Below are 16,818 nucleotides of genomic sequence, written 5' to 3'. Positions count from 1 at the left end.
AATTTTGAACATATTTTTGAATTTTTAATGATGAGAAACAATAAAAAATGCAACTAAGATCAAATAAACAATGCATGCAAGACACCAAACTTAAAAATTGACACTAAGATACATAAAATATTTTTTATTTTTATGAAATTTTTTATTTTTTTGTGATTTTTCGAAAATCATATGGAAAAGAGAATAAAGAGATTCAAAACTTTTAATAAGAATTCCAGAAATCATGCAATGTTAGTCTAAAGCTTCAGTCTAAAAAGATTAGACATGGTTGGCCAAGCGTCAACAGGACATTACATTCAGCAGCTAAATTGATGAGAATCAATCAACTTTTGTGATGATAAGAACATCACCATGAAACTCTAGAATTTATTCTTAAAAATTCTGAAAAATAAAAAGAAAAGTACCTAATCTAAACAACAAGATGAACCGTCAGTTATTCAAACTCGAACAATCCCCGACAACGGCGCCAAAAACTTGGTGCACGAAATTGTGATCATCAATGGCGCCAACAACTTGGTACGCACAATTGTAATCTCAACTCTTTATCACAACTCCGTACAACTAATCAGCAAGTGCACTGGGTCGTCCAAGTAATAAACCTTACGCGAGTAAGGGTCGATCCCACGGAGACTGTCGGCTTGAAGTAAGCTATGGTCATCTTGTAAATCTCAGTCAGGTAGATTTAAATGGTTATGGAGGATTGATAATTAAAATATGAATAAAACATAAAATAAGATAAAGATAGAGATACTTATGTAATTTACTAGTAGGAATTTCAGATAAGCGTATGAAGATGCTTTGTTCCCCTTGAACCTCTGCTTTCCTATTGCCTTCATCCAATCATTCATACTCCCTTCCATGGCAAGCTTTATGTTGGGCATCACCGTTGTCAATGGCTACTTCCCGTCCTCTCAGTGAAAATATTCCAAATGCGCTGTCACCGCACGGCTAATCATCTGTCGGTTCTCGATCATGTTGGAATAGGATCTATTGATCCTTTTGCGTCTGTCACACGCCCAACAATCGTGAGTTTGAAGCTCGTCACAGTCATCCCTTCCCAAATCCTACTCGGAATACCACAGACAAGGTTTATACTTTCCGGATCTCAAGAATGACCGCCAATAATTCTAGCCTATACCACGAAGGTTCCAATCTTAGATTAGAAACCCAAGAGATACGCATTCAAGCCATTGCTAGTAGAACAGAGGTGGTTGTCAGGCATATGTTCATAGGTGAGAATGATGATGAGTGTCACGGATCATCACATTCATAAAGTTGAAGAACGAATGAATATCTTAGAGAAGAAGCATGCGTGAATTGAATAGAAGAACAGTAGTAATTATATTAATTCATGAAGAACAGCAGAGCTCCCTACCTTAATCTATGGTGTGTAAAAACTCCACCGTTGAAAATACAAAATTAATAGAGGTGTTCATTGGCTTCGGCCCCAGAGGGGGAACCAGAAGAACCAAGATGAAAATACAATAACAAAATGTCCTATTTATAGAGAACTAGTAGCCTAGGATTTACAGAAATAGGTAATTAATGCAGAAATCTTCTTCCGAGCCCACTTGGTGTGTGCTTGGGCTGAGCATTGAAGTTTTCATGTGTAGAGACTTTTCTTGGAGTTAAACACCAGTTTTTGTGCCAGTTTGGGCATTTAACTCCAGCTTTTATGCCAGTTTTGGCGTTTTGACGCTAGAATTTCTATGCTGACTTGCAACGCCAGTTTGGGCCATCAAATCTTGCACAAAGTATGGACTATTATATAATGCTGGAAAGCTCAGGATGTCTACTTTCCAACGCAATTGAGAGCGCTCCAATTGAGCTTCTGTAGCTCCAGAAAATCCACTTCGAGTGCAGGGAGGTCAGAATCCAACAGTATCTGCAGTCCTTTTTCAGCCTCTAAATTAGATTTTTGCTCAGGTCCCTCAATTTCAGCCAGAAAATACCTGAAATCATAGAAAAACACACAAACTCATAGTAAAGTCCAGAAATGTGATTTTTATTTAAAAACTAATAAAAACATAACAAAAACTAACTAAAGTATACTAAAAATATACTAAAAACAATGCCAAAAAGCGTATAAATTATTTGCTCATCAGCAAGGAAGTGCACTTTCTTGGGATTTAGGGAAGGCATTCAAGGTATTGTTCTATTAGATCTTCACTCAAATGAAATTTTTGTGTCTAGAAATGTAAAGTTCTATGAAAAAAAATTTTCTTTCACCAAAACAGTTGACACACATTCACATCCTACATCATCACGGATTCATCCCATGCCTGACCATTTCACATATGATACGTATTCATACACTGTACCACAAGTCTAGTATCTACACACACACACACGAATATCTTCCTGAACAACAGATTCCCGCACCCACTTCACCAACACAAAGCACCACACACATCATTGATCCATGCATTAATAATGATTTAAACGGAGAAACAACTAAGCATACATCCATAGATAATTTTCATACCCCTGTCTCTCAACATCTTGTTCCTTTAAGAAGGTCTACAAGAGAGCATAGGAAACCTTCATATCTCAAAGATTTTAATATGAGTGTCTCCACAGCCCCACCAAGCAAATATTCCCTCACACACTTCTTATGTTATAATACACTTTCAGCATCACATAGAACCTTTTCCCTGGCCATCTCCACTGACAAAGAATCGAGGTCTTATGAGGATGTCGTAGCTCATGCTACTTGGAGGTAAGGGTGTTCATGGGCCAGGTGAAACCGGATTTGATGTGACCCAAACCTGACCCAAAACATATATCGGGCCTATTTGTTAGACCCAAACCCGGCCCTAGACCCGATGAAATCTACACACTTTTGGGCCACGATTATCCCGGGTAAAAACTGAACCGTTAACATTACTTTCTTGTAAGCTAGCATGTGAAAATATCCAAATTTCCAAGACTCCAACCATTATTGGACATGGTAAAATTCACTTGGAAAAATATAACAAGAACCAATCCTTCCCTAAAATTAAAGCATAACCATAATCAATACTAATATTGTCTAATAATACCAAATATTTAAATCAATACAAATAACACAATATTATGCATTAGTCTAAAGTCTTATGCATTTTAAACATAAAACATTAACTTATAGCCTTATAATGACTAATAACACGAAATATTAATGTTTACAATACTTAAATTCCACATAAGAATAGCCATCATCCATCACTAATAATACAAAATATTAATTGTGTATGATGACCGGGCCACCGGGTCGAGTTCGGGTGACCCGAGCTATGGCCCGGACCCGACCCGAAAAAATGACCGGGTTTATTTTTTAGACCCTTATCCGGCCCTAGACTCGGTGAAATCACACCAAATTAGCCCCTAAAAAGTTCGGGGCCGGGCTGAGTCTTCGGGCCGGGTCGGGCTGGGCCATGAACACCCCCTACTTGGAGCAATGCCATCAAAAATGAACTTGATGCACTACAACAACTACAGACTTGGAAAATCCAAGCTCTTCCTCCTGGGAAGAAAGCCATAGGCTGCAAATGGGTGTTTAAGCTCAAACACAACCCCGATGGGAGCATTGAAAGACATAAGACGCAACTAGTCGCGAAAGGCTTCACCCAATAAGTACCCGGTATCGACTACCTCAATACATTTAGTCATGTTTTAAAGCTCAGCACACTTCGCATTGTGCTTGCATTGGCTGCTTCCAAAGGTTGGTTTCTTAAGCAGATTGACATCAACACAGCCTTCCTTCATGGTGAGTTGGAGGAAAAGGTCTATATGTGCATTCCTCCCCCCCACCTCGGGTTGAATGCCCCTCCCAATCACGTTTTTCACACTGCAGAAGTCCCTCTACGACCTGAAACATGCGAGTCGATAGTAGAACAATATGTTGAAATCTGTTCTATTAAAAAGTGGGTACAGCCGATCGAAGTCTGATCACAACTTGTTTACCAAACACAAGAGTAGTGGCTTCATTGCCCTGCTGGTTTACGTAAATGATGTGGTGTTGGTAGGGAATGACATGAGTGAAATCAATTCTATTAAGACACTATTGCATGAGAAGTTTCGCATCAAGGACATTAGTGATTTAAAGTTCTTCCTAGGGATGGAGGTTGCTCGAAGTAGGGAAGGCGTTGTTTTATACCAACAGAAGTATGCTTTGGATTTATTACGAGATTCTTGAATGGAGCCGTGCAAACCAGCTTCAACCCCAATGGATTATGGCGCTAAGTTGACCAAAGGTGGGGGGGATTACAACCGGACAACAGCGCAAATAGGAAGCTAATTGGCAAACTTCTTTATTTGGCTTACACAAGGCCAGAAATCAGTTTCACAATTGGCAAGCTCAGCCAATTTCTTGAGAAACTAACTACTTTGCACCTCAAGGCAGCATATAGAGTTCGGAGACACATCAAGATGGAGCCTGCAACTGAGTTGTTCTTCCTGTCCAAGTCTGGTATGCTAGTGTCAGGATTTAGTGACTCTAATTGGGCGGCGTGCTCTGATTCACGAAGATACATATCTGACTACTGCTTTTATATTGGGAGTTTGATTGTTTCATGGAAAAGCAAGAAACAAACGACTGTAGCATCATCTTCTGTTTAAGTAGAATATCGAGCATTGGCCTCGGCCACTAGATAAGTAGTTTGGCTTAAGAAAGTCCTAAGAAACTTGGGTTTTGAGCTGGAGAAACCTATAAGTCTATACTGTGATAGCCAAGCCGCCATTCACATCGCTCACAATTCAGTTTTTCACGAACGAACAAAGCATATTGAGATTGATTGCCATGTGGTAAGAGACAAGGTGATGGAAAACTCATCCACTTACTTTCTGTCTCGACTCACGAACAAATAACAGACCTATTGACAAAGCCACTTGCACTAAACACTTTCTCCACTCTCTACGGTAAATTAGGACTACTGGACATTTGTACTCTTAACTTGAGGGAAGATGTTACCTGACATGTGAGTTGAGAGACTAACAAACTAACCATTTAGTTGCTAAATAGCTGAATTAGTTAGCTAGTGGAGATATTTATCACAAGGTGGTTAGAGTAAAATTTTATCAACTGCTATGCATGTGTATACTACATGAACCTAACAAATTAGTTGAGCTTAACTCATTGTATCTGTGGTTGTATATAAGGCTTGACATACCTCATAGTTAATTGAGTTTTGCCATTTTTCTGATTCAAGCCACATCTCTGTCTTTCTCTTTTCTGCATTCTCTGAACTTGCACAATCTCTAACTACTCTCACCATGTCTTTAATAATTTTAACCATAGAATTTTTATTTGTTATGGCTCTTGGTTTGTCTATTGAGAGAATAACTAACTTGGGTTTCTTCATGGTTAATATTTCTATTCAAAACGACGTTGCACACATAATGCAACAAACAACGTTACACACGGAGTTTTCATGAACTTTTTCTTCTTTCATTTTGGTTTTTCTTTCCAATTTTTTTAACCTTTCTTTTCAATTTTTTTTTCTTGTTTGGCTAGATCATATTCAAAACTTGGGTGGTTCAAAAAATTGGAAAAAAAATTGTAAAATTGATATTCTTTAAAACTTATAATTGGTAACAATAATTTTACCATGCTTGAATAATTGGTTTTCTAAAGAATGGTTAGTATTAATTAGAGTTAAGTACGACTTTGGTCACTAAGGTATAGGCCAAAAAAAATTTTCGTCCCTAATCTTTTTTTCCTACAAAATCGTCCCTAAGGTTTAACTTAATTTTAAAATCGTTATTCAAACCAAAATACCCTTCTCCTTCTTCACCAAAATACTCGGTTCTTCTTCTCCATCACAGCAATACACAGTCTTCTCCATCACAGCAGCATTAAAACAAAGAAGGAAAAGAACACAACAGCAACATAATTTCAACAGCAGCAAAAACTTTTAACTAACGCATATAAAAAAAAATCAAAACAGAGAAACAGAAGAATGGAATAGAATCAGAAGTAAAATAAAAATAGAGGAACAATGGAATCAATCAGAATAGAATCAGAGTCAACAACAACAGTGTAATTAACAAAATCAACAAATCTAACAATGTAATTAACAAAAGAAACAGAAGAAGAATAATCAACTTAATTAACGAAATTAGAAACAGAAGCAGAATAATCAACTTAATCAGAAGCAGAATTGAAACCCAGTGGCGAAGAGCAATGGCGACATGGGAGGAATAGTGGCGAGCTAGCGAGGAAGAGGAGCAGTGACGAGATTTGGTGGCGAGATCCAACGGTGAGGATGCGAATGACGACGAGCAACGACGAAGAGCAGCAGCGAGCTAGCGAGGAAGAAGAGCAGTGGCAGGATCTGGCGGTGAGATCCAGCGGTGAGGACGCGAACGACAAGGAGCAACAGCGAGGAGTAGTGGCGAGGACACAAACGACAAGGAGCAACGGCAAAGAGTAGCGGCGAGGATGCGAACGACGAAGAACAACGGCAAGGAGCAGTGGCGAGCGGCAAAGAGCAGAGGCGAGCGGCGGATAGCCTTCCCCCTTGCATGATTCCCTTCTCCCCACCTTCCCTTCCCCTTCTTCTTCCCAGAAAAACCCCTAACATGATTCCCTTCCCCTTATTTTTTAATTCTTTTAGTTAGGGGTAATTTGGTAATAAAAGTTAAAATTTTGGTAAAAATAAACGATTTTAAAATTAAGTTAAACCTGACGAACGATTTTGTATGCAAAAAAAATTGAAGACGAAAAAAATTTTCAATCTATACCTTAAAAATCAAAATCGTACTTAACCTTATTAATTATTATAACTCAATTTTCAATTCCTCCAATAATCATCAAAACTTATTATAGAGAATAATTAATTCTTTATTTATGAGAAGATTGCCTAGAAATTATCGTACAGTGATCTAAAGGCCAAAATATTGTTGTAATAAGAAAAACTATTAGAAATAAAAGGGCGAACTATCTTATCCAACCAAAAATGAGTAAAGGAGAGCAAAATCATCTTTGATTATAAAAGATAAAAAATTAAAAATAAAAAGTAAAAGGAAGGAAAAGGGGGGAACACACGAGATATGATATATATAAAGCAAACTAAGGGCAAAATGGCCTCCCAAAATCATCCCTGTAACTAGGAATTTGGAAGTGTCTAAGCCTCCCTTCTTGTTGCTTCATATATTTTTCACAAAGAAACGCTTTGGAGAATTTGTCTTCCACATTCCTATTAACATCATGCACAAAAACATGTGTCTCACCGCTATCTTTGTTTCTAGCCATCATTCCCGCCGTGTATATGGCCGTCATCCGCCCCGGGGCTTCATCGTAGTACCCTGTAGGCGCATCCACCATAATCAAATCCCATGACATGGTAGGACTCCAGCGTGGGGAACCGCCGCCTTATTTGTTCGATCCACGCCTCGTCCTCCTCCAGGAAAACCGTCCTGCCGCCGTGGTTTAGTGTGCTCCACATGAGGCTGTCATGGCCTAATCCGAACACGAGAAAATTGCATGGCGAATGCTTCTCTAAGATTCTTGCTGACACTGAAATCTCCTTCAGAGTCTGTTGCGGGGTTATTGTTGAGGTTGCGTAGTGGATGAGAGCTTTGGATATCGAAGGCGAAAGCTTGGTGCACGATGATAGGGAACAATCTTCTGTTGAGGAGTCTAATGAGCGTTTTGCACCGTCATCGTGTATGGTCGAAGATTTGGGAATGGAAAGAGAAGCAGCTTGGGAAGATGTTGGAGACAAATTTGGAGTGGAAGTAGAGAAGTTTGATCTGAGCACGAAGAGGATGAAGAATGAAACCAACACCGCTACAATGAGGAACTTGATGTTGAGGGTTTGATTTGGTTTAGGCCTCATGTTTGTGGTGGTTGAGTATGGTGGTGATTGTAAGTGTAGTTGGCTTGAAATAGAGGAAGGTAAAAAGCTGTGTGTGTGTGAAGCTAAGGTAGAGATGTACAGACCAAATGACAAATTAAATTAACCATCAATGCTTGGACGCGAAGGGAAGGGGCATGCATCGCAGTGGATATTTGATGAAGACAAAAGAGCTGCCAGAATTGTGAATGAAGCAAACTGAAGTGGTTGTTGCACCTGAAAATTTGGTGTCTTTTTTTCAACAAATTTTGGAGAATGGTTTAAGTGTTTAACAAATCATGATATTATGTGTGAAAAATATTACGTTTATCAAATTAATTTCTATGTATAAATATTAATGTGTTAAACTTTTTTTAATTATATTTTAATATATATTTTTTATCAGTATTAGATTTAATAATTGATTTTTAATGCATATGTAGTATGATGTATATGATTAACAACTTTGTAACTAATTTATAGCCATCATAAAAATATAAATAAAGAAACCAATGCAACTAAGTATATTTTTTTAAAGAACAAATAATATTTGAAAAGAAAATAATCAACTCTATCGAAAATACTCGCTCAATGGCGGGTGTTGTTATTGCTATATAGACTAAAGTAAACTTGTGTTTTTGTTGTTATCTATTGATACATAAAAAGAATGTAGTCGGTGGTTTATTGCTTGACATGTGGAATTTGTTCGACAAGTGTTAGACTCCATTGGATGATCATAAGTGGCAACCTAATAACACAGCAGAAATATTGAAATGAACCAAAAAATACAGCTCTCTTTTTTTAATTTTTGGTTATTTGCTGGGCTGATTTTTTTTTTTATATGATTTAGTGGTGTGAGTTATGCTGCGTTATGATCATTAGGGGCAAATTATACTGTTATGACTGCGTTACTTTTAGGAATTTTGGGGGAAAGAAATCGGTGGGTCCGATTTCAAGCAGAGAGAGAAAGGAACACAAATCGGACCCACCGATTTGTGGGAGCCCAATTTCATAAAATGGAGAGTGCAGTAATCGGATCCATCGATTTCGGGTGGCCAAAAATTTTTTTTAATCCAACAGTGCACCAATCGGACCGAGCGATTTGTGTGGCACGCGGTCGGTCCGTCCGATTTGCCTGTAACTGCATACATAAAATGAAAAAAAAAATAATCACAGAAGCCTCATTTCTTCATCGCCGGTCTCAGCTGATGTTCTTCCTCTTTTCTCATTCTTCTCCTTCATTCTTGTAGAATAGATTTCAGTGAGTGTAAGAATAGACAAGTACATATACTGATATGGATGATAGAGTTGTGTTGAAAATTTATTATTATGGGCAGATTTTGTTGCAAAAATATGAAGGAGTTCAATTTGTGTGTGAAAATTCATTAGATGTTGTTATTCCGTTCATATTGTCATTTGAGGAATTGAAAAGTGTGATTTGTGAGAAGATAGATTCTCAAAGATCTAGGAGAGTATCGTGTATTTTGTACAGGTATCCTTTATCTGTGTTTGGTGGGTTCAATTTCAGACCAAGTACGTGACAGATGAAGCGAGTATGCATGAAATGTTTTCAATGTATATGGAAAATCGCCACCGAATGTCGTACATCGAGTTGTATGTTGAGTTTGAGCAATTTGAAGCGGACTGTAACATTGAATTGAAAGATTATAATAGTGAAAGCGAGGATGAATTTGAAAGTAACTATGAGATCGTTGGTCCAGGTGAAGACGAAGATGAAGCTGGCGGCGCCATGAACGCGGATGTGGCGGAAGTTGCAAATGCACTAGCAAACCCGCATACGTTTCAGGAGCCTTCTTTCATGCGGTCGTTGGATTTGGAGGCTATGCACGCACCGAAGTTTCTGCAATATAAAAATGTAGGTGCGTAAAGCTAGACAGCTATGTGAAACTCTGTAGTAGCTGATGAATAAGTCAGATGAGTAATATATGTGATATGTGGATAGTCATTTGTGACTATAGTATTTGATTTTTTTTATTAATTAATAGTTCTTTGTTATGGATTATATTTAGTTGTTCTTTACGTAGATAGAATAGCGAAAAAAAAAAGACTATTATGATCTTACATGATAAAGTGTGTTTATTAATTGAGTTGTAATAAATGATTAATTACTGAGTACATAATATAGGATTTATTTCTTTTGATGTATGCAGCGCTTCCTGTTGTGGCGGATGGTGAGTTCACAGTGGGGATGGAATTCAGTTCAAGGGAGGCAGTAATCAAGGCAATGAAAGATTATACCATCCGAAGAGGTGTAGACTATCGGGTATATGAGTCGGAACCGACGACATTCTATGCCAAATATAGAGAATATGGCAATGGTTGTGACTGGTTGATCAGGGTTACCAAAATGCAGAAGAAGTACTGTTGGGAGATAAGGAGGTACAATGGAAGTCACACTTGTACTAGGTCTACTATTTCTCAAGACCATTCGAAACTGGATTCCAAGACAGTTGCAGAAGCAATTAAGCCGTTGGTAGAGGTTGACCCGTCTATAAAGGTGAAATCAGTCATTGCTGAAGTCCAGTCAAAGTTTAACTACACCATCAGTTATCGCAAGGCTTGGTTAGCAAAGCAGCAGGCGGTGGAATCAATTTTCAAAGGTTGGAAAGCAACATATGAAGCTTTGCCCATATGGTTTGAGGCCATGTGTCACAAGGAGCCATCAGCAGTGGTTCACTTTGAAACAATACCTGCTTACCAGGGGGATGATTTGGTTCCTGATATACGTGTACTGCATAGAGTCTTCTGGAGTTATTACCCTTGTATAAGGGCCTTCAGACACTGCAAGCCAGTGGTGCAAGTGGACGAGACTCATTTGTATGGAAAATACAAGGGTTGTTTATTAGTTGCAGTCTCACAAGATGGTAATAACAACATCGTGCCTATTGCATTTGCCATAGTAGAAGGAGAGACTTCTGATGCATGGTACTTTTTTCTGAGTAACTTGCGTCAACATGTGGTGACACGTGATGGTGTGGGACTTATCTCTGATCGACACGATTCTATTAGGTCAGCTATTGAGAGAAGTAATGGAGTTTGGTCTCCTCCTAGAGCATTTCATATGTTTTGTATCCGGCATATTGAGTCCAACTTCTTGAGGAAGTTCAAGGCATCTTACTTGCAGAAGCTCATCATCAACATTGGTAAGTTTAATACAATGAACTTTGGCTTTATTGTAAGTACGATCAAATAGAATGATGTTCATTGTACTGAATGTTTTTCATAGGATACTCGAGGATGATCAGGGAGTACCAAATGCGCTATGAACGATTAAAGGAACGGGGTGAGGCTTACACCAACTGGCTTGATCGGATCCCACGTGAGCAGTATGCTTTGGCATTTGATGGTGGATACCAATGGGGTCATATGACCACCAATCTTGTGGAGTGCATCAATTCCGTCTTAAAGGGTGCACGCAATCTTCCGGTGACTGCGCTTGTTAAGGCTATATTTTACAGACTGAATGAGTTGTTCACTAGGAAAAGAGCCGAGGCTGAATGTGCACATCATCATTCAACACTATACGATCTTTCAAACCCCTAAACCATGTTAATTTTATAAAGTTTCCTCTACAGTCCGTCTTCCTCGGTGCAACTCCAAACTGGTGCAAGCACTCGGCTTTCAATGCCTCAAAACTACTCATGGTCGGTCCTGTAACCGGAAGACCATTTGTCAGCAGACCGAGAATTATCGCCACATCCTCTAAGGTCACGACACACTCACCAACCGAAAAATAAAACGTGTGAGTCTCAGGCCGCCATCTCTCAATCAAAGCATTAATCATTGCTGACTGCCATTGGATAATTCCAATTTGTGAAACATAATAAAATCCAGTCTCGCGTAAGTGTGACTCAACAATTTGGTTATATGGATCCAGCGGCTTTAAATGATCACGCATCAACATCCTTGAACCCTACAATATCACATTTTCGCTATAAGTACCAGTATAATATAACTATATTCTCAAAAATACAATTATCCTTACATGTCCATTATAACTAATTCCAGCATAATTGCATTTCAAACATACACAGTAAATCTGTTATACAAAAATTCTTCAATCATATTCATTACCTTATAACAAAAATTATTTAACCTTAACTAACTAACCAGAATAATTTCACGACTGATAAACTATTTATTCGTAAAATAGCATACTAATTTTATTATTGTTATTATTATTCATAAAACAGCATACTAATTTTATTATTATTATTATTATTATTATTATTATTATTATTATTATTATTATTATTATTATTCATAACACGGCATCATAATAATAATTTCCTAATCTAAGTTTAGTTATTACTAATTTATTGTCTAAATTTTACTGAATTAAAATTCAATTATTAATGATCATAAATAAAATAATTTATTAAATTTTTATTATTAATCATAATAATTTATTAAACTCAATTACTACTGCTAATAATAATAATAAGGGATAAGTATGATTTTGGTCCCCAACGTAAGGGCTGAAAATTTATTTCGTCCCTCACCTTTTTTTCGCTCCAAAATGGTCCCCAAGGTTTCAGTTTATTGTAAAATGGTCCTTCGGACAAAAATACCCCTCCCTCCCTACCTCCCCTCTTCTTCCTCAACCAGAAACAGAAGTAGAATCGCAAATGCAGGCAGAGGAGGAGCAGCGGCGTGGAGCGGCGGCGGCGTGGAGCTGCTGCGACGGCGACCTTTCCCCTTCCCCCTTTCCCCTCTTCCCAAAACAACACCCCCCTCCCGCTTCTCTTTCTCCCCCCTCCCCCCGTCTCGGCAGCGCTGTGTTTTCTCCCACCACCACCACCAGAACCCACCACCACCACCACATTATCATCATGGTCATCATCATCATCATTATCATCAGAAGAACAGCACCTAAACCACCAGAACAAAACCACCACTACCACCAGAACCCACCACCACCACATTATCATCATGGTTATCATCATCATCAGAAATCCACAACAATATTCCATAACAAATTTCAACAACAACAATATTTCACAACAAATTTAAAAAAAATCCAAAAATTTCACAAACAAATCAAGTTCACAGAAGAAGAAGAAAGAAGAAGAAGAAGAATTGGTGGTGCGGTGGTGAGGCGGAAGAAGAAGAAGAAGAAGATGGTGGTGGTGCGGCAGGGGCGATGGTGCGGTGGAAGAAGAGGAAGAAGAAGAAGGTGGTGGTGGTGGCGGCGCGGTGCGGTGCGGCGGCGGGAAGAAAAAGAAGAAGAAGAAGAAGAAGTGGCGGTTTATTTTATTTTATAATTTTTTTAATAAAGGGTAATTTGGTAATAAAAAAATATAATTGGTAAAAAGGACGATTTTAAAAAAAAACTAAAACTTTGGGGACCATTTTAGAGCGAAAAAAAAGGCGAGGGACGAAATAAATTTTCAGCCCCTACGTTGGGGACCAAAATCATACTTAACCCTAATAATAACAACAACAATATATCAATCCAATCTACTCTAATCTAATATGTACAGATCTCATCCCTTCTCCTTCTTCATTACATTCATTCATTCTTTTATTATTTTATTTTAACCAATAACCATTAAAAAAAACTCAATTTTTCCGTAGAGCACCATATCATACATACATACATACATGATTAATTCCTATTTTGATTTCTATTTTTAACCACCTAACAATAAAATCATACACACATACATGATTAATCTCTACTTAGTGCCATTATAATATATATTGCTAATAAAATTTAATATTATCACTATTATTATTATTATTATTATTATTATTATTATTAAATCAGATTATTAAAAAATAAAAACTTACATAATTTAGATGCCCAAGATAATTAATAATATGAAGCTCTGGTTGATTTACTTCTTTAATTTTTAGTCTTCTTGGCATTTTCTTTAATTTTTTTTGAAGGTTTATTGTGGTCCAACAATAGTGATAAAGGAAGAAAGTGGTGGGGTTGAGTGTGTGTTAATTTGAAGAGAGGGATACGAGAGTGAAAGGTATACTGCTGGGAAGGGGGAAATAATGGTCTTTTGGATGAGGGAGTCACGGGCCAACTAAGGAAGGCTGCATGCGTGACGCGTGGACAGGGAACCCAAATCGGTGGGTCCGATTAGTGCACCTGCCGCGTCCTAAAATCGGTTCGTCCGATTTTTGTCCACCAAATCGGTCCGTCCGATTTCTTTTACCCAGCCGTCACATCTCCGTGAAACACCATAAACCCCTATATTGCTGCTATACTTATCAATCCCTCCATATCAAAATTAAAAATCTTTATTTGCTGTGTTCGGTTTGCACATAGGAAACTTTGTCTTTCATATTGAAGTGGTAATGGTGTTTTTTTAATATATATATATTATTAAAGTGTTATTTTTAAATGTGGAACTGTTTAATTAGTGAAGTAGAAATTGGACCGTCTGATTTGTTAGAGGGGTAGAAATTGGACCGTCCGATTTGTAGAGATAGATAAATCGGACCGTCTGATCTGTGAGAGGTACTGAAATCGGATCGTTCGATTTGTATTAAAAAATTAAAAAATTTGAGGTACAGAAATCAAACTCTCTAATTTGTGTACTTTTCACAATTTTAAAAAATATAAAAAATTACAATATTAAAGTATATCATTACTTTTACTTCCATATCCACAAAAAATAGCCCACACATGGAAACTTATTTGTTATCTGACAAATAGAGCTGGAAGTGAGTCGAGTTGAGCCGCGCTGGATCAAGTTCAAGCTCGACTCAAAAATTGAGCTTGACTCACGGTTCGATTCATTAACAATCGTGCCTATTTCTTAAGCTCAAGCTGGCCTCACCAAAAGCTCACAAGCTAGCTCAAATAATAAGAACATAATCTATAATTCTATATCAATAAATTATAACTTATATATTTTAAAAAATATTTAAAAAGATCAATTTTATATGTTGCTTATCTATTAATAAATTATAAATTTTTTATTTATATCCTACATCAAAATTTGGACAATTTACTTAAATAAATAGAATAGAGAAAACGTTTACCTAAATGTGCAAAACTGGTTCTTGTTACCTGCATGTACAAAAAGCCATTTCTATGTAATCCGTGGCAACCCACCACGGTTTCAAAACGTGCATAAACCGTGGCAGGTCCCAGCGGATTATGGCCAAAAGATATAGAGTGTAAACCGTGGTAGGTCACCACGGTTTACTAAGGAGAGATGTCCTGCATAAACCGTGGAGAGTCACCACGGTTTATGAAGAAACTTGTTTGCACATAAAACCTTGTGGGTCACCACGGTTTATGTGTGGTAAATAATGGCTAGAAAACCTTGTTAATTTTATGTCCAATAGAAAATGAATTTATTAGCACAATAAATTTATGAGCAGAATCTTAAATTATGTCTTATCAATAAATTGATTAAATCTTTTATATAGATTTAATAAATTCACATATAAGTGTATATTGATACATTAGTATTTGTTAAATTTAAAATAAAAAATATTTATTATATTATAAGAATATTAATGAGTACTCTAAAAAATATTAATAAGTAATTATTTTATTATGTTCATTAATATTTTTTATAGTATAATAAATATTTAAATATAGTGTAAAATGAAAATAGGGATAAACATAATGAAAAAATAATTGATAATACATGTAAAAATTTTATAGTATATATTAGTCAATAATACACATAAACCGTGGTGACCCACAAGGTTTTATGTGCAAACAAATTTTTTCATAAACCGTGGTGACTCTCCACGGTTTATGCACGCCATCTCTCCTTATCTTTTGGCTATAATCCGCTGGACCTGCCACATGCACGTTTTGAAACCGTGGTGGGTTGCCACGGATTACATAGAAATGGCTTTTTGCACATGCAGGTAACAAGAACCAATTTTGCACATTTGGGTAAACGTTTTCTCTATTCTATTTATTTAAGTAACTTATATCTCGTTTAAACGAGATAATTTGCACGTATCTTGTTTACAGTATAAACAGGATATATATATTTATAAATATAAAAATATATTTTTTAAAAATAATAAAAATATTATTAATTTAAATTGGACCAAATTCTTAAAAATAAAACATTTCAAATACGGTGTACTAACTCATACAAATTAAAATATGGGAAGCATGAAGTGAAGTTAATGCACGATAAATAAAACACACAAAAAATGAGAAGAGAATTGGCAAACGGTTATCTCCTACTTTTTCTTTGTTTTATTTATCCTCATCAACCTCTCTTAACAATTGGCGAACGGTTATTTCTTATTCTTCCTCTGTTTTATTTATCTCCTTAACACACAATTAAAACTGATGGGTGTGCGGGAACGCCGCTGAATTCTGTCACAATTATCATGCGCAGTCTAAATGATACCACATTGATGCAATCAAACATCTAAAAATAAATGGTTTATGATAAAAATTCCTCCTTCATAAACCGTGGGAGCTTGCTACGGTTTATGCTGAGCTTTCTCTCTTCGTAAACCGTTGGAGCTTACCACGGTTTACACACAAATCACAAACACCATAATCCGTGGTAGCTTGCCACGGTTTATGTTAAAATCAGAAACCGTGGTAGCTTCCCACGGTTTACATAGAAGTGTGAAAATGCACATGTACGTAAGGGATTTCTGTTTTGTGTATTTGAGTAAAGCTTTCACCTAATTTATTTATTTGGGTAAATTGCCCTCAAAATTATATATAAATTATAATTATAAATTAATGAGTTGAGTTTATTTAAACTCAAACTCGATTTATTTAATTTATGAGCTCAATTTCAGGTTCAAACTTGACTCACCAGCTCATCACTTTAACTTATTAGGGTGTATTTGTGAAACACGTTGGAGAGGATAAAAGTGCATTTCAATGCTTTAAACTTTGTTCTTTAATGTTTGGTAATTTTTCTTCTCTGAACGCCAACGTGATTCTACATCCCAAAAGCTGATTTACTAGAAGTAAGAAATTTTAATTTCTGCATTTACTCAACTTACATTTAGGTTTGTTGTTAGT

General features: G+C 36.8%; 1 protein-coding gene and 1 pseudogene across 1 annotated transcript; one reads left to right on the top strand and one right to left on the bottom strand.

The window, feature by feature from the left end:
• LOC107648397 lies at nt 6,898-7,973 on the bottom strand (annotated as a pseudogene).
• On the top strand, nt 9,394-11,378 carry LOC107647401. The gene is made up of 3 exons (XM_016351476.1): nt 9,394-9,694; nt 9,986-10,978; nt 11,062-11,378. The coding sequence occupies exons 1-3, from the start codon at nt 9,394-9,396 to the stop codon at nt 11,376-11,378; spliced, it is 1,611 nt and encodes a 536-aa protein (XP_016206962.1).

The sequence above is a fragment of the Arachis ipaensis genome, chromosome B06 (genome assembly GCF_000816755.2).
Source record: "Arachis ipaensis cultivar K30076 chromosome B06, Araip1.1, whole genome shotgun sequence".
NCBI lineage: Eukaryota > Viridiplantae > Streptophyta > Magnoliopsida > Fabales > Fabaceae > Arachis > Arachis ipaensis.
This window is presented reverse-complemented; position numbering and strand designations above follow the sequence as displayed.